The sequence below is a fragment of the Narcine bancroftii genome, unplaced genomic scaffold, assembly GCF_036971445.1.
Source record: "Narcine bancroftii isolate sNarBan1 unplaced genomic scaffold, sNarBan1.hap1 Scaffold_235, whole genome shotgun sequence".
NCBI lineage: Eukaryota > Metazoa > Chordata > Chondrichthyes > Torpediniformes > Narcinidae > Narcine > Narcine bancroftii.
Window position 1 is genome coordinate 102,821 of NW_027211970.1, and position 23,908 is coordinate 126,728.

General features: G+C 47.7%; 1 protein-coding gene across 7 annotated transcripts in view; it reads right to left on the reverse strand.

Moving 5' to 3' along the window:
• LOC138750708 (importin-5-like) overlaps positions 1-23,908 on the reverse strand; it is a 144,065-nt gene that overhangs the window by 78,264 nt on the left and 41,893 nt on the right. For all 7 annotated transcript variants that reach the window (XM_069912778.1, XM_069912782.1, XM_069912777.1 and 4 more), the window contains 6 exons: positions 22,969-23,071; positions 10,930-11,026; positions 7,234-7,338; positions 4,430-4,552; positions 3,626-3,746; positions 1,292-1,379 (listed from right to left, as the gene is read on the reverse strand). In XM_069912778.1, the coding sequence (XP_069768879.1) occupies positions 1,292-1,379; positions 3,626-3,746; positions 4,430-4,552; positions 7,234-7,338; positions 10,930-11,026; positions 22,969-23,071 (637 nt within the window). The remainder of the gene's footprint in view (positions 1-1,291; positions 1,380-3,625; positions 3,747-4,429; positions 4,553-7,233; positions 7,339-10,929; positions 11,027-22,968; positions 23,072-23,908) is intronic.

Consider the following 23,908-nt stretch of genomic DNA (forward strand, 5'->3'; position numbering starts at 1 on the left):
CATCACTTCCCTCAACACCATTCAGAATGCCAAACAGTCCTTCCAATTGAAGCAACACTTCACTTGTGAATCTGCACAGGTCATCCTACTATATCCGGTGCTCCTGCTTTGGCCTCCTCTACATCGGAGAGGCTGGACTCAGACTGGGAGATTGTTTCGTTGAGCACTAAACTATGTTTGCCACAATAACAAATTTCCTAGTGACAATCAATTTCAATTCCCTGCTCTATTCCCTTGCCTACATGTCTATCCATGGTCTTATGCACTGCCAGGCGGAGACCATTTATAAACTGGAAGAGCAATACCTCACATTCCATCTGGTCACCCTCCAAATAGATGGCATCAACAATTTCTGTTTCCCCCATCCCCATTTCTCCCTAATGTCTCTCCCCTTCCCTGTCCCGCTGTCTCCTTTCCTCCAGCTCTGCATTCATTGATCCACCCCCCTCCCCCGATCAATTCTCACATTTCCTCTCCTGTCCTATCTATGACCAATTGTCACCCTTTGTCTGTGCTCCTCCCCCTGCTCCTCCTTTCCTTTTCACAGCCTTTTAATTCAGACACCTGCCTGCTTTTGACTCATACCTAGAAGAATTGCTCAGGTCCAAAACATCTTTACCTCCTATGGATGCAGTGAGACCTTGCAAGACTGTGTTTTTAAGTAGAATTACTTTTCATGATAACCAAATGTCAAACACTGATTGTTTTTAAATTTTTTCTAACTGCTGGCCTGCATTTCAAATGAGCTGCCAGAGGAAGCTGTAGAAATGGGCACAGTTTTGATACTCAAAAGACATTTTGACAGATTGGATGGGTTTTGAAAGATCCTGACCAAATGGGAGCAGCTCAAACTGCCACCTTGGATGGCATAGACAAATTTGGCTGAATGGCCTGTTCTGTGCCTTATGACTACGACTCTCAGTCCCCAGATAAACAATGGAATAATGAAACAAAAACTGCAAATGATAGGATCATGAGTGACAAGTGGATCGACTCAATGGATCAGGCAGCCTCCATGGACAGGCAACCCTTAATCTGATCATTTCTATCCACAGATACTGCCCAATTCCATCACCTTTTCTCGTTCTTTGCAACAATGGAATATATTTACTTTGTGTAAGGATTAAATAGTCACCACAATCAGGTTTAAACCATTAGATCAGATTTCCTAGCTGCAGAAACAAAATGAAAAAGGAGACATGCTGAATCATGGTATAAATTCCTTGGTGTTCATTTGATTTGACCCTCAGTGCGTTTCCACATTAACCAATATTTGACAAGTTTGAATTACCTGTCAAAGTCATCATCATCAAGCTCATCTGAATTTGACCAGTTGTCATCATTTTCTAAATCCACCATCATTGCCAACATCTGAGGAACTGAACCAAAATTATAAAGTAAATGTTCTTTTTAATTAAAAAAAACCTGAAATCCAAAGGATTTGAATGCAAATTGAAATTAATTACTGCACTCAAATAAAAAAGGAACTTTAAATTTAGTAATTGTCCTTTTAAAAAAAAAACAATGAATTATGACATACATATCCTTACCTGTAATTTAATACCAATATTACTGTAAATACTATTTTCTCCAACATCTCCTAGATAGACCATTAGATGAAATTATCTGAATTTTATTTTTCCTGATTTCCACCATCACTTGAAAAGAAGGTTTGAAAAAAGGAAAAGCTTTGATTGGCTGAGGACAAATGAGCAGTGCGGCTGATTCTTTGAATATGCAGACAGATAGGATTGCTTGTTGAGCCACTACCATGAAGCAGAGATAAACTACTTTTAAGGTGATTACATACCATACAAGTCCAAGCCAGAAGGCAAATTACCAGCTGCTACACAATGATCAAGTTTGGCACCTTTAAGTAACAGGAACTTATTTTAGGCACTTGTTGCTAATTTCCTTCACTTGTTGCTGTGCTGCAGAAATTTTACAACACTACTGCGATGTTTTTGGAAGAGAGTTTGAAGAATCTACAGGAGAACAAGCCCTGCCCCAAACTAATTTATTGGTATATAATAGGGGTGGCCAAAGTTATTTAATGCGAGAGCCACCTATGTTTGAGAGCCGCAACGATCATGCAAGCCACAACCGCTAAAACTACCACTGTGAACAGTGGCTCAAGCGATTCCTGTCTCAGCCAACATATTTCTGCGAGCCACTCATTATAAGTCATGTGGCTCGAGCTGCAGTTTGGTCACCCCTGGTACTTAACAATATAATTACATTTATTCTGAGCAATTTGACATCAACTTCCAGATAGAAGTTATTGCATCTAGAAATGTACATGAGAAAATGCTTTGGCTTTTTGTTATTTGTAGAATTTGAGCTGCACTAATAGAAATAACCATGTTTCACCATAATTGTGGAAGTTGGAATGGGAACTGGAACATTCATCTGTTTCCTGTCGCTGCTTGTTAATTTGCAGAAATTTACTCACAAGTTAGGATGCAGCTTCCAACTGCAATATGTGACTATTGAGCAGTTTGCATTAATTAGAGATATTACATTAAGTGTCCGATTAACCGAAAACCGATCATCCTAAATTCCAAATAGCCAAAGGTTTTTTCAGGTGAGTTTAAAAAATTTTACCCACCGTACTCGAGAATTTGAATTGAATATGGCGCTCTCTCCCCTCTCACCCGCACGAGCTGCACTCTCTCAGCTCACCTGCCCGAGTTGCTCCCTCTGTCAAATCCCCTTTCAGCAGGGTCACTGAAATTCTGCTGGAGGACACTCCCTGAGCAATCTCCTACCACTTACAGATGAGATAGACTTCAGGCTCCTGGCAGGAGTGAGTATGGGGGTGTCGGGGACCAGCAACAGCTAGTATAAGTATTTTCCTGATGCTATTGGGCTGCTTTAAAGAAAATTCCCAAATATCCGAAAAACCAGAGATTGCTCTGGTCCCAAGCATTTCTGATAATCGGAAATGTACCTGTACCAGCCTCGCACCAAGGCTTAACTCATCACATTTAACTCAAAAAAACGCAGCACTTCTCACATCATTTATCCCACATGCATCACAGGAGACTCATCAAACTAAAGCTGATCCAGAGAGGTAAAACAAATATGACTAAAGAGAAATACTACATTTAACTTAAATCAAAAGGGAAGTTTAGGTGGTGACTGTCCAGAGAGGCCTGAAGAAATAAAACAGAGTTGAGGCGTGCATGATCAGTGATGACCATATGGAATGGTAGGAGAGGCCTGAGGGCCTACTCCTGCAACTCTTTTTGCATGTAGCATTTTCAAATCCCTACAAAAGGAAAATGCATAAGAAACCCAAAATGGGACAAAAGAAAGATCATCAGTAGGTCAAGGATGGGAAGGTATTTTGGAGAGAGTCAAAACGATTCCAATCATTGGACAGTAAAGAAAAAGCATAAATCTAATACAAGAGTGGAAATAAAAACTAATAGCAGACAGGATTTCCACTGGAAGTGTGAGGCTATGTAATTCATCTAGAGGCTAGAGCAGAAAAAAACTGGAACCAGTTGGTAAAAATAATTGGGAGCAAAGCAAGCCTCAAGCCCAGATTCTGTGTTTTAGTATGAGATCGGATGATTAATTAACAGTTATAACATTCCAAAAAGTCTCAAATGTTACTTACTGGCTTGTGATACAATACTGGTATGTTTCCTTAACATGGCAGAAGCAGTCTCCGATAAAGTCACAATTACTTCAAGGGCTAGTTGACGCTGCATGTTTTGCAGATTAGTGTCTGCACAAAGCTGTAGGTTAGAAAGTCCATACACCATGAATGAGTCAACACAACTTGCAAATACCATAAGGCAAACAGATTTAATAACTTAAGCAACACAACAACCCTTAAATTTTCAGCAAAACTAAAGATCCATGTACAAAAGAAGCAAAGATCACTATCACCTGTCTTGAAGCAAGATCATTTCAGCCCTTTTCCTTCTCCCTTGTGGTATGAGCTGTTATTTGGCACTCACAGCCACTGGAGTTAAAACTATTCTATACTGAACTGTTCTAAATATTAAAAAGAATACAAATCTTGCAAAGAAGGTGATGAATTACTTCTTTAGGAAAAAATAAATCACAGTGTGCAGATTTTCCTGATTAAACACATTTCTTTTGTATCGGGAGCAGAGCAAGATGAACCTTCCAGATAATGAATTCCCTTGGAAGTATTTCAAAGGGGTATTTTGGAGAACAAATAATGCATGGAGCTGAATTAGGCAGTACAGAGTGGGAAAGGTGACAGGTATCTTTCTTTGTTAGACATCGATGAGGTTTCAAACTATATTAAGGAAATTTCATGACCATTCTAACTATTAATCAAAAGTTTGACATTCAAGCACCAAATCCAAACTACTGCACTTCTGAAGAGGATCCATTTATATATTTACTTGCATGCATGTAAAGTAAAACAAATAAGCACACAACTTACCTTGAGGCTTAATGTTAAGGTGGACTCTAGATGAGGACGCAAATATTTTGGTGCTGTGTCTGCAAGCTCCACCAATGACTTCAGTACGGAATCATCATTTTGATAACAGGAGTCATTGACAGCCTAAAGCAAGGACAAAAGTTGGGGAATGGTCATTGACTCGGAATTTAACTTTTGTTTCCCTCTCCGCAATTACTGAGTATTTCAGCATTTTCTAGCGACACAATCCTATTTACCTGATTCACCCCTACATCCCTCCATTTTACTAATTCTAACATCTTGTATGTCCTCTGTTCCTTTCAGTTCTCTGCTGGCTCCTAAGCCAAGGCCACCTGCTCGACCGCCATTTCCTTCATCGACTAAATAGTCTTAAACTAATCTCTTTGGGCAAGCATTCAGCCACTAGTATTATTTCCTGGAAATGCATTTTGTTGGATTACATTTGTGTGAAGCAGCTTTGGTTATTTTATTGCTTGTGTGGCATCTCTTAATTATAAGGCGTCTGTGACTTGTAGAGCTTTAATTGCAACATTCTCTAATTAAAAGCCTTTAGTATTCAGAAGTAAACAAGAATAATTACATTGCCAGTTACATTAAAAAGGGACCACATCACCCAAAAGCTCTATGCAGGTGCTAATGCTGAATAGAAGCCTTGTCTCCTCTTTCCCAATCAAATCCTATCTCATTCAAGTTGACCTCAAGGACATTTGCTTCAACTAGTTTAGAAGTTTTTCTGAAAACAAAAATCTTCAGATGCTGGGATCAAGTGTAGCACACAGAAGTTCAGCAGGTCACGTAGCATCCATTTGAAGTAAGCCAGTCGACATTTAGAGCCAAAGCCTTCGCCAGGATTGTCGAAAATCAGGCAGAGGCCTGAAAAAGTGTGGGGGTGGGGAGGGAAGGAAGATGAGCATAGGCCAACGGGTGGATACACATGTAAGGTAGAAGAGAAAAAAAGCTGACAAGTAAAAGAGGGAGAGGGCTTAGAAAGATGGTTCTCCTTAGGTGAAAAAAGGGAATCCAGAGAAAGGAAGAACAAGAGGTGAGGGTAAGAGGGTAATGGGGAAAGGGGGGGGGGGGTGAATGGAAATTGGAGGATGATATTGATTTCCTTTGGTTGTAGAGTGCAGAGAAATAATATTAAGTGCTGTCTCCAATTTACAGATGGCCTCAATTTGGCAGAACACAAGGCCATAGACAGATATGTGGCAATGTTGTGTGGAATTAAAATGGTTGGCCACTGGGAGGTCCTTGCCGTTGCAGTGGTCAGAAAGAAGGTGCTCAAGGAAGCAATCTCCCAGTCTGTGTCCATTCTCCACTGTACAGATTGAATCAGGAGCATCAATACAGTAAATTACCTCAGACTCACAAGGGAAGGACTATTTGGGGCCTCAAACAGTAGTAATGGAGGAGGTGCAAGTGCAGCACTTCTTTCTGTCATAGGGGTAGGCACCAAAGGAGCAATTGATAGCAAGAGATGCATAGATGAGGCAGTTGTGGGGGAGCTATCCCTGTGGAAAGCAGAGAGGGGAGGGGTGATGAATCTGGTGGTGAAATTTCATTCTAGGTAGTGGAAATTGCAGGGAATATGTTGGATACAGAGACTGGAGGGATGGTAGCAAGGACAAGAACCGCTATTGCATCTGGGAGGGAAGAAGCCAAGGCAGATGTATGGGAAACAGAGGAGATATAGCTGATTAACTCTGCTCTCATCCACATGTTCCTGTTTTCTGTAGGCATTTGTTTCCCCCTCCATCGTCCATATATCCCTTCCCACCAATCATTCCCTTGGTATCTACTCCGGTGACCAAGTGCTACAATTGCACATACACCTCCTCCCTCACCAATATTCAGGGCTCCAATCAATTCTTCCAAGTGAAGCAACCACTTATGAATCTGTCAGGGTCATTCACTGCATCCAATACTCCTGATGTAGCCTGCTCTATATCAGGGACACTGTACATAACTTGGAGATGGTTTTATTAAGCACTTTAGCTCTGTTCAGTGCAGTAGCAAGGACATCCCAGTAGCCATCCACTTGAAATCCACACAACACTGCAACAATCATATGTCTGCTCATGGCTTCATGTACAGACAAAATAGAGGTTACGCATAAATTGGAGGATCAAAACCTCATATTCCGAATCAGGAGACTTCAACCAGGTGACATCAATATCTACCTCAATTTCCATTTATCACCTTCCCCAGTCTATCTTTTTCCCTACCCCTGTCTCCCTTCCTCCAAGTCCTCACCCTTTCCTATCAGAGCCACACTTCTTGGCCCTTTTACCCCTAACACTTCTTAGCTTCTCCCTCCTTCCTGTATCCACCTATTACCTCTTAACCAATGCTCCTTCCTTAAATGAAGGGCTCAAGCCCACATGTCAACTAATTTTTACTTTCCTTGTGATCTTCTGAGTTTCTCCAGCACTTTATGAACTACCCTGTTGAAAGTTTGCATGTACCTCAATCCAACCATGCTCTGAATAAGGAACAGTTCCCGCCCTACTATCTGAGTTGTATGTTGGTTTAACAATGTCAACCTTGTATATACAATCAGAAGTTTAGCATTATTAAAGCAGGAGCAGTAAGATCTTCAGTTAATCAACCACTCTATTCGTAGTATTGTCATAATACCCAACATATGCTATTTACACATATTTTCATCTGGATTGAGTTTTCATTCTGCCTTCATCAATTCCACATAAATTAAGCAAATCATACCATTAACGATTTAAATACAAACAGCACAGCTTGATAAAATTCAAGCACATTCAAAAACAGCACAAAGAAAAACTCCTTACCTGTAGAATTCCAGGCAGCATGTCAGCAAAGTGCTTTTGCAAGGGAGTATTATTCTCATTAGCTAGAACAAACGCTACTGCAGCCCTGGCAGCCAGCATTCGAATCTGCAAAGGAAAAATACATAGATGGAACACCCCTTCAATGTCTGCTCAAAGCACGACAGTGGGCAATGGAACGATGAATTTACCAACAGAATATTTGCCACTGATTGTGGACTTCACCTCGATCTCCAATCCTCAGGGCACATCACACACACTCCATTTCTGGTTGCACGTGCACCACCACTTATCCAAGGCCTCAGGACCCCAAGGAAAAATTTGCACCCTTTGGATACAGAGATGCTATATAGATTAGAGGGGATGAGGTGAAGGAGGCTAGGGGTGATCTGTTGGAAGTTCCCAAAATTATGAGAGGCATTGATGTTGCAAATAGTCAGAATCTTTTCACCCATTAAAAATAAGGGCAATAAGAGAGGGAAGAGCCAGCCTTGGTTAACTAAGGAAATGATAAAATTAAAAGCTCATATGTACAAAGTCACCAAGAGTAGAGGGAAACTGAAGGATTGCAAAAACTTTAAAAGGCAACAAAGGACAACTAAACTAGAAATAAGGAAAGGGAAGAAGGATTATGAAGGGAAATTAGGACAAAGTACACAAAACTTTATAAGTACATAAAATGGAAGAGGGTGGCTTGAGTCAACATAGGGAAATTGATATTGAGAAATGAGGAAATAGCTGAGACATTGAACAGATATTTTTTGCCAGACTTCACGGTGGAAGACACATCCAGCAATGTTAGGGATGCGAAGGGAGGTGAGGACCTCGACAAAATAATTGTTACAAAAGAGATAGGGCTGAGCAAACTAATGGGCTGAAGGCGGACTAATCCCCTGGTCCTGATGGGATGCATACCAGGGGACTGAAGGAAATGGTGAGAGTTATAGTCAATGCTTTGGTAGTCATTTACCAAATTCCTCTTGATTCTGGGCAGGTCCCGGCAGATTGGAAAAAGGATATATGCAGAAGATGGGTAACTATCGGCCAGTTAGCTTAATGTCTGCAGTCGGGAAAAAGCTTGAATCTGTCATTAAGGCATTTAGAATGAAGCGGAATCATCAGACATACGCAGCATGGATTCAGAAAGAACAGGTCTTGTTTGACAAACTTGCTGGAATCCTTTGAGGATGCAGTAGACAGGTTGATGCTGTATATTTGGATTTCCAGAAGGTGTTTGATAAGGTGCTGCACAAGGGACTTATTAATAAAATACAAATGAATGGAGTCGTGGAAATACATCGGCATGATTGAGGATCGGTTAACTGACAGAAGGCAGAGAGTCAGGATTAATGGGTGTTTTTCTGATTGGCAGACAGTGGTAAGTGGGGTGCCACAGAGGTCGGTGCTGGGCCCGCAGCTGTTCACCATTTACATTGATAAATTGGAAGAGGGGACAGAATGTAGTGTACCCATGTTTGCGGATTATACTAAATTGAGTGGAAAAGCAAATTGCACAGAGGATGTGGAGAGGCTACAGAAGGATATAGTTAAGTTAGGTGAGTGGGCAAAGGTCTGGCAGATGGAGAACAATGTTAGTAATGTGAGGTCATCTACTTTGGTAGGAAAAATAGAATAACAGATTATTAATGAAATGGTGAAAAACTGCAGCATGCTTTAGTGCAGAAGGACTTGTACATGAATCGAAAAAAGTTGGGTTGCAGAAACAGGTCATTAAGAATGCAAATGGAATGTTGACCATCGCTAGAGAAATTGAATTCAAGAGCAGGGAGGTCACGTTGCAACTTCACAGGGTACTGGTGTGGCCGCACCTGGAGTACTGTGTGCAGTACTCCAGAGGGGTTGACCTCGGAGAAGAGACCAAAATCGCCTGAGTTTATACTGACTCGAATTCAGAAGAATGAGAGGCGATCTTATGGAAACATAAAATTATGAAAGGGATAGATAAGATGGAGGCAGGAAAATTGTTTTCACTGGTAGGTGAGACAAGAACTAGGGGACACAGCCTCAAGATCCAGGGCAGGAAATTGAAGATGGAGATGAGGAAAAACTGTTTTTACCAGAGAGTAGTGAATCTGTGGAATTCTCTGCCCAGAGAAGCAGTTGAGGCTACTTCATTAAACATATTTAATGTTCAGTTAGATAAATTTTACATTTAAAAAAATTAAGGGATATGGGGAAAAGGCAGGTAGGTGGACTTGAATCAACGATCAGATCACCCATGATCTTATTGAATGGCAGGGTAGGCTTGACAGGCCAGATGGCCGACTCCTGCTCCTATTTCTTATGCTCTTATGTTATAAAAGATGTCAAATACCAAAGGACATGTTTAAGCAGAGGGAGGAAAAGTTTAAAGTACACGAGTGGTGCATTTTTTAATATATACTGTACACAGAATGATAGATGTCTGGAACAGGCTGCCATGGTTAATGGAGTCATAATAGTTTATAAATCTCTCTAAACATTTCATGATTTGGATGCGAGTGGCACTGGGCAGTAGTCAATTAGGAAGCTTACCATATTCTTCTTTGGCACAGGTACAATTGAAGCCTGTTTGAAATAGATGAATAAAGTGCCCTGCTGGAGTGAGATGTCAAAGATATCTGTGAATACATTGGCAAATTGGACCAGATGCTTTCCTTGGATTCACTCTCCTGAAGGCAGCCAGTTTGTCATCCTTGGATACTGACAGGAGGATCATCAGGGCATTTGAGGGTGCACAGTTGTTTTCCCTTGTTCAAGTGATCAAAATGGGTGGAGAAGGCATTGAGTTGATCTAGGAGTGAAGCTTAGTGGTCTCCTTCTGCACCAGATTTGGTTTTATAGGAGGTTTTGTCATTTAGGCCCTGCCATGCTGTCAGGTATCCTACACTGTTTCCATTCTCGTTCAGAATCTCCACATCACCTGGAGATAGCTTTTCGTAAGTTGTATCTGCTCCTTGTATAGTGTTCTGGTCTTCAGTCTTAAATGCCTGTGATATGCCTCTCAGCATTTCCAGATTTCACTATTCATCCAGGGCTTCTGGCTAGGGAAAACCCATGGGGGACACACTCGTCCACAGCTATCTTGATAAATTCTTCACCGGCCCGGGTACAATCATGCAGATTCTCAGCTGAGTTCCTGAACACCATCCAATCCACTGACTCATCCAAAACAGATGAATACATTTCTGAATATTAAGAGAATCTAGATATACAGGGATAAGACATGATCTTCATGGATGGCAAATCATGTTTGAAAGCCTAAGTGACTCTCTCCTGGTCCCACTAACCAGCCTTGCTCTTCTGCAGCCAGCCAAGAGAGCAGAGGGCATCAGTTTAACATCTGACTGCACAGTGCTCTCTTAATACGATGGTAGAGCACCACCCACGTCTCTGATGTGCCTGGTGAACCAAGAACATTCCAACTCATGGGAACACAGGAACCCACTTCAAAGAACTTTTTTTTTCTGCAAAATGATACTCTGCACTTTTGTTTTAATTTTGCACTGTGGTTCTTAGGTTCTGGTGATTTGCAAAGTAAGTTTTTGCACAGTATCTCAGTATCACATGAAAAGTAATCAACACAAAAACAATGCAACTTCAATATTCTGAACAATCAAAACTATACAATGCACATGGCTATTATAAAGTACAGGAAAAGAGTAGGTACTACTAATAACCACCACTGGTTGCCCTTACCATTGAGTTTTCCTGGTCCTGCATGCATTGCAACAACATGCGTTTGATGACTTCAAGATAATGTTGTTGCTGGTTTCCAAAGATTCCTGGGAAATTCCTATCAAACAGTGTGAAAACCTTGCATTATTAAGTGTTGGCATCAACTTATGAATCATTGTGACTAAAACAAACTTCAAGGAGTAAGGTATCAAACAAAAGTCAAGTGAAGCTCCCCTCAAAACCACCGAGTTCTACCTTCTACAGTCACTACTCCTGTTACTTCACCAATTTTGTCACTGCTTTTCACTTTTTTCCCCTTCTTATCTTGCCACTTTTCCAGGCTCTCTACTCATATCAACATGTCTCCATTATTTTGTTTATTCTTACTAGAACTAACCAACCTAAACCATTACTTTTGCTTCTCTCCAGAGGTGCTACCTGAACTGCTGAGCATGAGGGCGGCACAGTTAGCATAATGCTGTTACAGCGCAATGCTGTTGCAGCGCCAGTGATCGGAGTTTGAATTCGGCGCTATGTGCAAGGAGTTTCTTCCAGTGTATGTGTGGGCTTCCTCTAGGTGCTCTCACTTCCTCCCAGCTTTCAAAACATTCTAGGGGGTTGTAAGTCAATTTGATGGCACTGGCTTGTGGGCCAAATGGATCTGTCACTGTGCCGTATGTCCAAATCTAAAATTTCCTTTTTTATTCCAGATGAAGTAGAGAAGTGAGCCACCCTGAGATGATATGTCATTTATCTTTCCAGTATACTGTGTGTTGTGCATGATTGCAGTAAAAAGACAGACAACAGGCTGTGAGCTCGTTTAGCACAACTGATTTACTTTGAAGTTCACGTTGCAGCCTTTAAGGCTGTCCTCAGCCCATCCCCTTACGTTCCAGAACTTATGTCACGATATGGACTGGAAGAGAAGGTCCCACGACGCTACAAATTATGTGCGTCGCCACACAATCCCCCCCCGCCAAGCCAAGAACCCGCACTGGTGGTCTCATGATGCGTCGAGTGTAAAATTTGCTGCCTCAGTGGCTGGCCCCTACATACTGGTGGAGGGACCTTTACTGATTCTGACAAGTCCAGATGGGCCGGTTTCAGGCGGTCCAATGTGAACAGTTTCTCCTTGCCCCCAATGTCAAGTGAAAAGGTGGATGCATTCCTTCGGAGCACCTTGTAGGATTGCTCATAGGGACAGAGAGGTGTCCTGTCCCCGCCCCTCAGAACGAACACATAGGCGCAGGAGGTTAAGTCTGGGGAGGGGAGAGGAGAATGGTGCAAGCGAGCCCAATTTGTCTCACAGTCTCTACAGTATGAAACCAGGAGAAACTGGCCCGGGACTGCAAGGGTCTTGCCATGGACTAGCTCATGAGGCTTTGCGGTCACCCTTGGGTGCTGTGCATGTCCCAAGGAGAACCCAGCAGAGTTCATCTAACCAGTTTGGCCTCTTGAGCCGTGCCATTGTTGCCGATTTCAGGTGGCGATGGAAACGCTCGACTAGCCCGTTGGACTGACGGTGGTAGGCTGTGGTGCAATGTAGCTGGGTGCCCAGGAGTTTGGAGGTGAATTGGGCTCCCCGGTCGGTTATTGTGTGCTGGGACACCAAAACAGGAGACCCAGGCTGAGAGGAAAACCCTGGCGCATGTGCCGGTGGTTGGATCCAGGATGGGGATGGCCTCTGGCCATAGAGTGAACCTTCCACCATTGTGAACAGGTAGTGCGACCCTCGGGAGACTGGCAAGGGGCAAGCAACGTCGAGGTGGATGTGCTGGAACCTGCAGGTTGGAGTGTCAAACTGCTGGATGTGGGGCTTAGTGTGTCGTTGGACCTTCGCAGTCTGGCAGTCCGTGCAGGTTTTTGCCCACTCTAACCTGCTTGCGTAGCCCATGCCAGATGAAACTAGAGGATACCATCCACACTGTCGTTCGGATGGAGGGGTGGGACAAGCCATGTATCATTTTGAAAACTATTCTCCGCCATTGGGCAGGGACTAGCGGTCAGGATTGGCCTGTGGAAACATCACAGAGGATAATCACGCCATTGGTGTCCAGTGGGGGTCCTGAAGCTGAGTGCATTGGGATTGTCCTGCTGGACTCGAGCCAGGTCATGATAGTCGATGCCTTGCAACAAAGCCTGGACTGTTGGCCTGGAGAGTACATCAGCAACAACATTCTACTTGCCAGAGAGATAACAGTTGGAGGTGGCGAATTCAGAAACATGGGATAAGTACCGCTGCTGGTGAGCAGACCATGGGTTGGAGAACTTAGGGAAAACGAACATCAGCGGCCACCCCCCCCCCCCCCCCCCCCCCCCCCCCAAGAAGTAGCGGAAATGCAGACAGCAAGGCAGAGGGATATGTGTCCACGAGGAACCTGTGGCTCGAGACCCTGTCTCAGACATGGAGTAGTCTGTTCAGTCGGCCAACCACCATGGCTGGCTATGTCATTTCCCAGAAACGAGCACGGCTGGTGGCACCTGCATGTTCCTGTGCCCCACCGTTGATTATAGAAGCACCATTTTGCCCCCTGGGCCTTTCGGGCCCTGGGCCTTTCGGGTCTTAGGTGCGGTGGGGTGTGCTGTTCACATGTTGATGTGGCCTTGTAACAGGGTTGACTGTCTATGGGTTCGTGCTTGGCCCTATGTGGGTCGCTGAAATCCACGTCAGCCAGTAGGAGCCTAATGTTTTCAGGAATTTGCTTGAGGAAGGCCTGCTTGAACATGAGGCAGGGCTTGTGGCCTCTGCCAGTGTGAGCATCGCATCCATGAGGGCAGACGGAGTCCTATCCCCTAGGCCATCCAAGTGAAGGAAACTGGCAGCCCTCTTGCATCATGAAAGTCCATAAGTGTACATGAGGAGATTTTTTTTAAATCCACATATTTATCTTCCTCTGGTCGTGCTTAGATGAGGTCATCGACTCGTGAAGCGTCTTCCTGGTCGAGCGAGCTGACGACATAGAAGTATTTAGTTTGATCAGGAACTGGGCCTCTGCTTGCAGAACCAAGTGCTGGTCCAGGTCGGCAGCTTTAACGTAACAGCACCTACGGCTATGGGGTCCATTATGCTGAGACTTCAGAACGTGGAGACTCGTCGGGGTCACCAGTGTAGTGTGTTGTGTGCGAGTGCAGTGAAAAGTCTGAGACAACAGGCTGTGAGCTCGTTTAGCACCTTTGATTTCCTTTGAAGTTCGCGCTGCAGCCTTTAAGGCTGTCCTTGGCTCGCCCCTTGCATTACGGAACACATCACGCTGATGTAAGTGTGCGTGCGCTCTTCCGGTCTGGAAGAGAAGATCCCACAAAGCTATCTTTGCCGCAGCTGCGCGTAACAAGCAGAGCCAGTTCACCGCTACCACTATGTGCATGGCCAGAATGCCTTCTCTCTCTATTTATCTAGATATATCTTCTTCTTTGGCTTGGCTTCGCAGACGAAGATTTATGGAGGGGGTAAAAAGTCCACGTCAGCTGCAGAATATACACACACACACACACACACACACCCACACCCACACCCACACCAAGATTTCCATTGTTAATGCGCAAGCATGGGCATCAAACCAATCTTAGAACTGAATAATAGTATAATAGCACAATGGCAAAACTATAACAATCCTGCAAGCTTATGGGACAAAGCTTTGGCGCTGTTGACTCATAACTAGATTTCGTTCAAACAGAATCATCAAGTGTGGGGATGATACAACAGGAGATTATTAACAGATGAGAAAACCATTGGGTTCTCTCTCTTCTCAGCTGATGACCTTCACTGGGAGTGTTGCTTAAATTGGGCTCACAGAATTATTGAGGATTCCTTCCATCAATCCATCTCACAGGATCTTTGACCTACCACTATCAGGTAGAAGGTACAAAAGCATCAAAATCAGGGTTACCAGGCTGGAAATAGCTTCTTCCCCGAGACTGTGAGATTGATGAACGATATCCTGTAACCATGGGTCTCTTATAAAGGAAATAATTTGTAATATTATATTTTCATGCATATATATGCATTGTGTATTATGAGTGTATGTATGTGCAACATGGTCTGGAGAAACATGGTTTTATCTGGTTTTAAATATACAGTCAGATGGTAATAAATGAACCTGAAAGATTTGCCTCCAGGTTTTTGTTTTAAAAAATTAATTCTAGATCCCAAGGACTGCATCAGAAACAGCACCCTCGTCTTCGTGTCAAGATCACATTTCAGGAGGTTATTGCTGGCAAACAGTACATGCACGATCAATTACATTTAAACGCCCACAGTGAGATTCTGGAGGCTGCCTTCAAACTTAACATTAGAAAAGGGAATATGTACATAATAGTAAGTATTTTTTAAAAATGACATACAGCATAACAGACCATTTCAACCCACGAGTCTGTGCCACACAATTAATCTGCACCCTGGTACATTTTGAATGGTGGGAGGAAACCAGTGCCCCCCAGGAAAACCCACACAGACACTGTGAGAACATACAATCTCCTTACAGACAGCATGGGAATCGAATCCCAGTCCCGATTATTAGCGCTGTAAAGGCATTGCCCTAACCAGTACACCCACTCTACTGCCTCTTTACAAAGGTGAGTTTGTTACAAATTGTCAGCCAAGGTTTATTAAGCAGCATTATTTCGCCACTGTAGAAATTTTACAGTAAATGCTTGATGTATGACTAGGGTAAAACAATTACCAAATTGAATCAAATTATTTTATAGTTTACAATGAAGTGGAAAAGAAATAACTTTTTCAAAATGTTAAGAGCAAAGGCAACACCCAAGAGTGATACAATTTCAGTATTTGAGATCATTAAAGTTAAAACACTGGGTAAAGAGATCTTTGGTCGGGAAGTCCAGTGTATGATAGCACAATTTTAAGTGTTAAACTCTTCCGCACAAGATTGTAAAAATCTTAAGTGTTTTTACCCCACTGCAGCTGCTCCCCATCTCTTGACAACAGTGTTAGGAGTCCGTTTTAAATGATTAAAATGGAGTTTTAGAATTTGGTTAGTCAGAGTACAAAGTGGGTAGAAAAAGTTAGTATCAGCCACGAGTTTATCACACGACAGAACACGGTTGAGAAGCAAAATGGCTGAGCCCCGTTTCCATTTTCTTGCGTGAACATTTACTGACTGGCTCGGAGCAATGAAATCCGACTGCTCCAAAACAGCCAGTTCGGATTTCAATGCCAATTTGTGCTTGGGTTTCCTTTCAGCCAAAACCAAAAACAAAGTGGAAATTACACCAACAGTGCGCTGTAGACACATTTTGTGTGCTTATTACAATACAGCAATTTTGACCAACCTGCACTGTCGAAATGTTACCTTTTTCTTACACTAACAACAACTAGGATTATTTGTAATTTTATATTTTTATTTCATTTTCTGTCTTGGCATTTTGTGATAAATGCGGCCCCGGCCCCAGTCCGGGCGAAGGGTAGACGGCGGCGGCCCCGATACGGGCAGGAGCAAGGGGGATACGGGCAGGAGCAAGGGGGAGACGGCAGCCCCAGTCCGGGCACAGGGAGAGCAGCAGCGGCCCCGGCCCCGGTCCGGGCGAAGGGTAGACGGTGGCGGCCCCGATACGGGCAGGAGCAAGGGGGAGATGGCGGCCCCGGCCTCGGTCGAGTGAGACAGGCGGAGGCCCCGGTCCGGACAGGGAGTGGGAGGCGGCGGCCCCAGTCCAGGCACAGGGAGAGCAGCAGCGGCCCCGGTCCAGGCGAAGGGTAGACGGCGGCGGCCTCGATCCGGGCAGGAGCAAGGGGGAGACGGCGGCCCCGGCCTCGGTCGAGTGAGACAGGCGGAGGCCCCGGTCCGGACAGGGAGTGGGAGGCGGCGGCCCCAGTCCAGGCACAGGGAGAGCAGCAGCGGCCCCAGTCCAGGCACAGGGAGAGCAGCAGCGGCCCCGGTCCGGGCGAAGGGTAGACGGCGGCGTCCCCGATCCGGGCAGGAGCAAGGGGGAGACGGCGGCCCCGGCCTCGGTCGAGTGGGGCAGGGGGAGGCCCCGATCCGGGCAGAGAGGGGGAGGCCCCGATCCGGGCAGAGAGGGGGAGGCCCCGATCCGGGCAGAGAGGGGGAGGCCCCGATCCGGGCAGAGAGGGGGAGGCCCCGATCCGGGCAGAGAGGGGGAGGCCCCGATCCGGGCAGAGAGGGGGAGGCCCCGATCCGGGCAGAGAGGGGGAGGCCCCGATCCGGGCAGAGAGGGGGAGGCCCCGATCCGGGCAGAGAGGGGGAGGCCCCGATCCGGGCAGAGAGGGGGAGGCCCCGATCCGGGCAGAGAGGGGGAGGCCCCGGTCCGGACAGGGAGTGGGAGGCGGCGGCCCCAGTCCAGGCACAGGGTGAGCTGCGGCGGCCTCGGCCCCGGTCACCGGGCAGTATGGACCGACCTAGGAGGGGAAGTATGGACCGACCTAGGAGGGGAGGTATGGACCGACCTAGGAGGGGAGGTATGGACCGACCTAGGAGGGGAGGTATGGACCGACCTAGGAGGAGAGGTATGGACCGACCTAGGAGGGGAGGTATGGACCGACCTAGGAGGGGAGGTATGGACCGACCTAGGAGGGGAGGTATGGACCGACCTAGGAGGGGAGGTATGGACCGACCTAGGAGGGGAGGTATGGACCGACCTAGGAGGGGAGGCAGGCCCCTCCAGCCCGGGTAAGAAACCTGCATAGGAGAAGGCCACTCCGATATAAAACCTACGACCCAAGGACCTCGCTGCCACGTCCCAGCTTGCTTGGCCACGGCACACGAACCATGGGTGTAAAGGGTGGGGGCCAGTACTGCGCGCACTGCACTCCACCTAAAAGCTCCTTTGCGCAGGCCCGAGGACAGGTCCCACGTCCCTCCCCCTCCACGTCCTCCCCCTCCACGTCCTCCCCCTCCACGTCCTCCCCCTCCACGTCCTCCCCCTCCACGTCCTCCCCCTCCACGTCCTCCCCCTCCACGTCCTCCCCTCCACGTCCTCCCCCTCCACGTCCTCCCCCTCCACGTCCTCCCCCCTCCACGTCCTCCCCCTCCACGTCCTCCCCCTCCACGTCCTCCCCCTCCACGTCCTCCCCTCCACGTCCTCCCCCTCCACGTCCTCCCCCTCCAACGTCCTCCCCTCCACGTCCTCCCCCTCCACGTCCTCCCCCTCCACGTCCTCCCCCCTCCACGTCCTCCCCCTCCACGTCCTCCCCTCCACGTCCTCCCCCTCCACGTCCTCCCCCTCCACGTCCTCCCCCTCCACGTCCTCCCCCTCCACGTCCTCCCCCTCCACGTCCTCCCCCTCCACGTCCTCCCCCTCCACGTCCTCCCCCTCCACGTCCTCCCCCTCCACGTCCTCCCCCTCCACGTCCTCCCCCCTCCACGTCCTCCCCCTCCACGTCCTCCCCCCTCCACGTCCTCCCCCTCCACGTCCTCCCCCTCCACGTCCTCCCCCCTCCACGTCCAGCATGCTAGCTTGAATTTGTGAGCATCTTTTGAGGGGGAAGGCGTGGAGGGAGAGGACGTGGAGGGGGAGGACGTGGAGGGGGAGGACGTGGAGGGGGAGGACGTGGAGGGGGAGGACGTGGAGGGGAGGACGTGGAGGGGAGGACGTGGAGGGGGAGGACGTGGAGGGGGAGGACGTGGAGGGGGAGGACGTGGAGGGGGAGGACGTGGAGGGGGAGGACGTGGAGGGGGAGGACGTGGAGGGGGAGGACGTGAGGGGGAGGACGTGGAGGGGGAGGACGTGGAGGGGGAGGACGTGGAGGGGGAGGACGTGGAGGGGGAGGACGTGGAGGGGGAGGACGTGGAGGGGGAGGCGTGGAGGGGGAGGACGTGGAGGGGGAGGACGTGGAGGGGGAGGACGTGGAGGGGGAGGACGTGGAGGGGGAGGACGTGGAGGGGGAGGACGTGGAGGGGGAGGACGTGGAGGGGGAGGACGTGGAGGGGAGGACGTGGAGGGGGAGGACGTGGAGGGGAGGACGTGGAGGGGAGGACGTGGAGGGGAGGACGTGGAGGGGGAGGACGTGGAGGGGGAGGACGTGGAGGGGGAGGACGTGGAGGGGGAGGACGTGGAGGGGGAGACGTGGAGGGGGAGGACGTGGAGGGGGAGGACGTGGAGGGGGAGGACGTGAGGGGGAGGACGTGGAGGGGGGAGGACGTGGAGGGGGAGGACGTGGAGGGGGAGGACGTGGAGGGGGAGGACGTGGAGGGGGAGGACGTGGAGGGGGAGGACGTGGAGGGGGAGGACGTGGAGGGGGAGGACGTGGAGGGGGAGGACGTGGAGGGGGAGGACGTGGAGGGGGAGGACGTGGAGGGGGAGGACGTGGAGGGGGAGGACGTGGAGGGGGAGGACGTGGAGGGGGAGGACGTGGAGGGGGAGGACGTGGAGGGAGGACGTGGAGGGGGAGGACGTGGAGGGGGAGGACGTGGAGGGGGGAGGACGTGGAGGGGGAGGACGTGGAGGGTGAGGACGTGGAGGGGGAGGACGTGTGGAGGGGAGGACGTGGAGGGGGAGGACGTGGAGGGGGAGGACGTGGAGGGGGAGGACGTTGGAGGGGGAGGACGTGGAGGGGGGAGGACGTGGAGGGGAGGACGTGGAGGGGGAGGACGTCATGCCTAGCGCGGAATGCCACACTGACCACCGGCTGGTTCACTGCAAGCTCAACCTTCACTTCAAACCAAAGCCAGGAACAATAAAGCCCCCAGAAAGAGGTTCAATGTTGGAAACCTGCAGTCAGACGAAGCGAGAAGAAACTTCCAGGCAAACCTCAAAGCAAAGCTCGACGATGCAATCCGCCTCACAGACCCGTCCCCTGAAACCCTCTGGGATCAGTTGAAGACTACCATACTGCAATCCACTGAAGAGGTACTGGGCTTCTCCTCCAGGAAAAACAAGGACTAGTTTGACGAAACAGCCAGGAAATCCAGGAGCTGCTGGCAAAGAAGCGAGCTACCCACCAGGCTCACCTTACAAAGCATCCTGTCCAGAGAAGAAACAAGCCTTCCGTCGCGCATGCAGCCATCTTCAGCGCAAACTCCGGGACATCCAAAATGAGTGGTGGACTAGCCTCGCCAAACGAACCCAGCTCAGCGCGGACATTGGCGACTTCATGGGTTTCTACGAGGCTCTAAAGGCTGTGTACGGCCCCTCACCCCAAGTCCAAAGCCCGCTGCGCAGCTCAGACGGCAAAGTCCTCCTCAGCGACAAGATCTCCATCCTCAACCGATGGTCAGAACACTTCCAATCTCTTTTCAGTGCCAACCGCTCAGTCCAAGATTCCGCCCTGCTCCAGCTCCCTCAACAGCCCCTAAGGCTAGAGCTGGATGAGGTTCCCACCCTGGATGAGACATATAAGGCAATCGAACAACTGAAAAGTGGCAAAGCAGCAGGTATGGATGGAATCCCCCCAGAAGTCTGGAAGGCTGGCGGCAAAACTCTGCATGCCAAACTGCATGAGTTTTTCAAGCTTTGCTGGGACCAAGGGAATCCCCCCAGAAGTCTGGAAGGCTGGCGGCAAAACTCTGCATGCCAAACTGCATGAGTTTTTCAAGCTTTGCTGGGACAAGGTAAACTGCCTCAGAATCTTCGTGATGCCACCATCATCACCCTGTACAAAACAAAGGCGAGAAATCAGACTGCTCAAACTACAGGGGAATCACGTTGCTCTCCATTGCAGGCAAAATCTTCGCTAGGATTCTACTAAATAGAATAATACCTAGTGTCGCCGAGAATTATTCTCCAGAATCACAATGCGGCTTTCGCGCAAACAGAGGAACTACTGACATGGTCTTTGCCCTCAGACAGCTCCAGAAAAATGCAGAGAACAAAACAAAGGACTCTACATCACTTTTGTTGACCTCACCAAAGCCTTCGACACCGTGAGCAGGAAAGGCTTTGGCAAATACTAGAGCGCATCGGATGTCCCCCAAAGTTCCTCAACATGATTATCCAAACTGCACGAAAACCACAAGGTCGGTCAGATACAGCAATGAGCTCTCTGAACCCTTCTCCATTAATAATGGCGTGAAGCAAGGCTGTGTTCTGGCACCAACCCTCTTTTCAATCTTCTTCAGCATGATGCTGAACCAGCATGAAAGACCCCAACAATGAAGACGCTGTTTACATCCGGTACCGCACGGATGCAGTCTCTTCAATCTGAGGCGCCTGCAAGCTCACACCAAGACACAAGAGAAACTTGTCCGTGAACTACTCTTTGCAGACGATGCCGCTTTAGTTGCCCATTCAGAGCCAGCTCTTCAGCGCTTGACGTTCCTGCTTTGCGGAAACTGCCAAAATGTTTGGCCTGGAAGTCAGCCTGAAGAAAACTGAGGTCCTCTATCAGCCAGCTCCCCACATGATTACCAGCCCCCCCACATCTCCATCGGGCACACAAACTCAAAACGGTCAACCAGTTTACCTATCTTGGCTGCACCATTTCATCAGATGCAAGGATCGACAATGAGATAGACAACAGACTCGCCAAGGCAAATAGCGCCTTTGGAAGACTACACAAAAGAGTCTGGAAAAACAACCAACTGAAAAACCTCACAAAGATAAGCGTATACAGAGCCGTTGTCATACCCACACTCCTGTTCGGCTCCGAATCATGGGTCCTCTACCGGCACCACCTACGGCTCCTAGAACGCTTCCACCAGCGTTGTCTCCGCTCCATCCTCAACATCCATTGGAGCGCTTACATCCCTAACGTCGAAGTACTCGAGATGGCAGAGGTCGACAGCATCGAGTCCACGCTGCTGAAGATCCAGCTGCGCTGGATGGGTCACGTCTCCAGAATGGAGGACCATCGCCTTCCCAAGATCGTGTTATATGGCGAGCTCTCCACTGGCCACCGTGACAGAGGTGCACCAAAGAAAAGGTACAAGGACTGCCTAAAGAAATCTCTTGGTGCCTGCCACATTGACCACCGCCAGTGGGCTGATATCGCCTCAAACCGTGCATCTTGGCGCCTCAGTTTGGCGGGCAGCAACCTCCTTTGAAGGCCGCAGAGCCTACCTCACTGACAAAAGGCAGAGGAGGAAAAACCCAACACCCAACCCCAACCCACCAATTTTCCCCTGCAACCGCTGCAATCGTGTCTGCCTGTCCCGCATCGGACTTGTCAGCCACAAACGAGCCTGCAGCTGACGTGGACTTTTTACCCCCTCCATAAATCTTCGTCCGCGAAGCCAAGCCAAAGAAACTTTTGTAGCTGGGCTGCTGTCTCACAGGAACAGAGCTGGTTCAGTCCTGACTTCCAGTGCTGTCTGTGTGACATTTGCACATTTTTTTTCTGTGCCTCATCAGGGTGCTCTGGTTTCCTCTTATGCCCCAAGGTGTGCAAGTCGATAGATTAATTTGACTGCTCGGAATTCTCATTTGCGTGTAATTGGGTGACAGTCGCTTGGGAGAGTCGATGAGAACGCAACAATACAAACTATAGGATTAGTGTGGACATATGGTTGATGCGTGGAATCAGTAGTCCAAAAGGCCTTTTTCCACACTACTTCTCTGTAGCTATTAGTGACATAACACCACCAAAGTTTTCTCACTGATGTGCCAAAGCCATTTCACAAAGTCACATCTCTTGAGTATACATATTCAGGGTCTGAGGAGAAAGGATGACTTTTGAATCAAACATCTTGCTGCTAAAAGCAAATGGATTAAAGAGTGGAGAATCTGAGTCAATTATGGTTTATAGATAGCATAATCAAGGAATTTTGCCAGTACATGTCTAAAAAGGAATGTGCAAGAATTTGGAGTCAATTCCTGCCCTGCGATTTATCTTGCAGGACCTACAACTTTTTGGAGAAAGTCTGCAGTGTAAATCGTACTGGAAAAATTGGTTGACGGTCATCCACTCTGCTGCATGTCCAACCACCGGCACTGTTGCACTCAGGGACTTGCAGTCTAAAAAGGTGCCCAGTGTGAACGACCACACGGGCAGTAATTAAGTTAATTTTTTTTCTGTGATTTTCCTGACAAAAAAAAACCCACAAATTATTCACTGCAGTTAATTTCATAACATTCCCCATCACGTTTTGTTTCCCGCTGCATTTGTACATTATAATCAAGATTTAAAATGGTGCTTCACAACACAAAACTTACCAGAAAATGTGCAGAGCAGCTTCACGCAGTGCCACATTTTGGGAGCTGACAGAGTCAAAGAGAAATTTCAAAATCTCTGGCCACTGGTTGTTGCCATCATCATCTAAATGTAAACAAGCATTATCTTTAGCAAGATGCAGATCAATACTTTATATACACTCGCCTCTCGTTACTGTTCAGACTGCCTGGTAAGTGTATCTTCACTGAAATAAAATGGACATTCTTACGTAGAATAGGTCAGTCTATACCATTTTCCTGCACAAGTTCGAGATCAGCTGTATCTGTCATTTCTATCCACTTCTTTTAGCTTGTACTGGTGTTCATCTATTTATTCAAAATCCTTTCAAAAGCAAATCATGGTTTCTTAAAAAAAAGCATTAAAAAAAAAGGTACCGCTGTCGGAACTACTGTAATGGCAGTGCTCCCGCTGATGTGGACCCGCAGGGAATAGGGAACGGAGACACAGCGCTTCCCCCATGGGGTCCGACTGCCATCGGCTCTGTACAGGTTTTAAATGGCCCATTAGAGTTGACAGGGGTCTATTTTAAAATCCTATGACCTGGGAGGGGGGGAAGGGGGGTCTGAGTTGCTGAAGACTGCAGGAAACCAGAGGACTGGTGCATGGCACCAGAAAATGGGGAGACCGTCCCCCATTTGAGGAGGAGAATTAGAGGAGACGACCTACAGGACAGTGAAAAAATGGGTGGACCAGTGAAGGACTCTTAGGATAAAGAAAACACAGGCAGCAGGCAGGCTGCGGACTGCTCGAAACTGGCTGAAGGGGTATCATGTATCCATGTATTTGAACTAGAATGGCAAGAGTACTAATGGTTTGGACTGAAGGTTGTGTGGCTGTGGAAGCACTGGATGTGAATCCATGGATACTCAATGACTCGAGGGGGGGGGGGTGGTGTGTGACCATCTTTTGCTTCTCTACCTC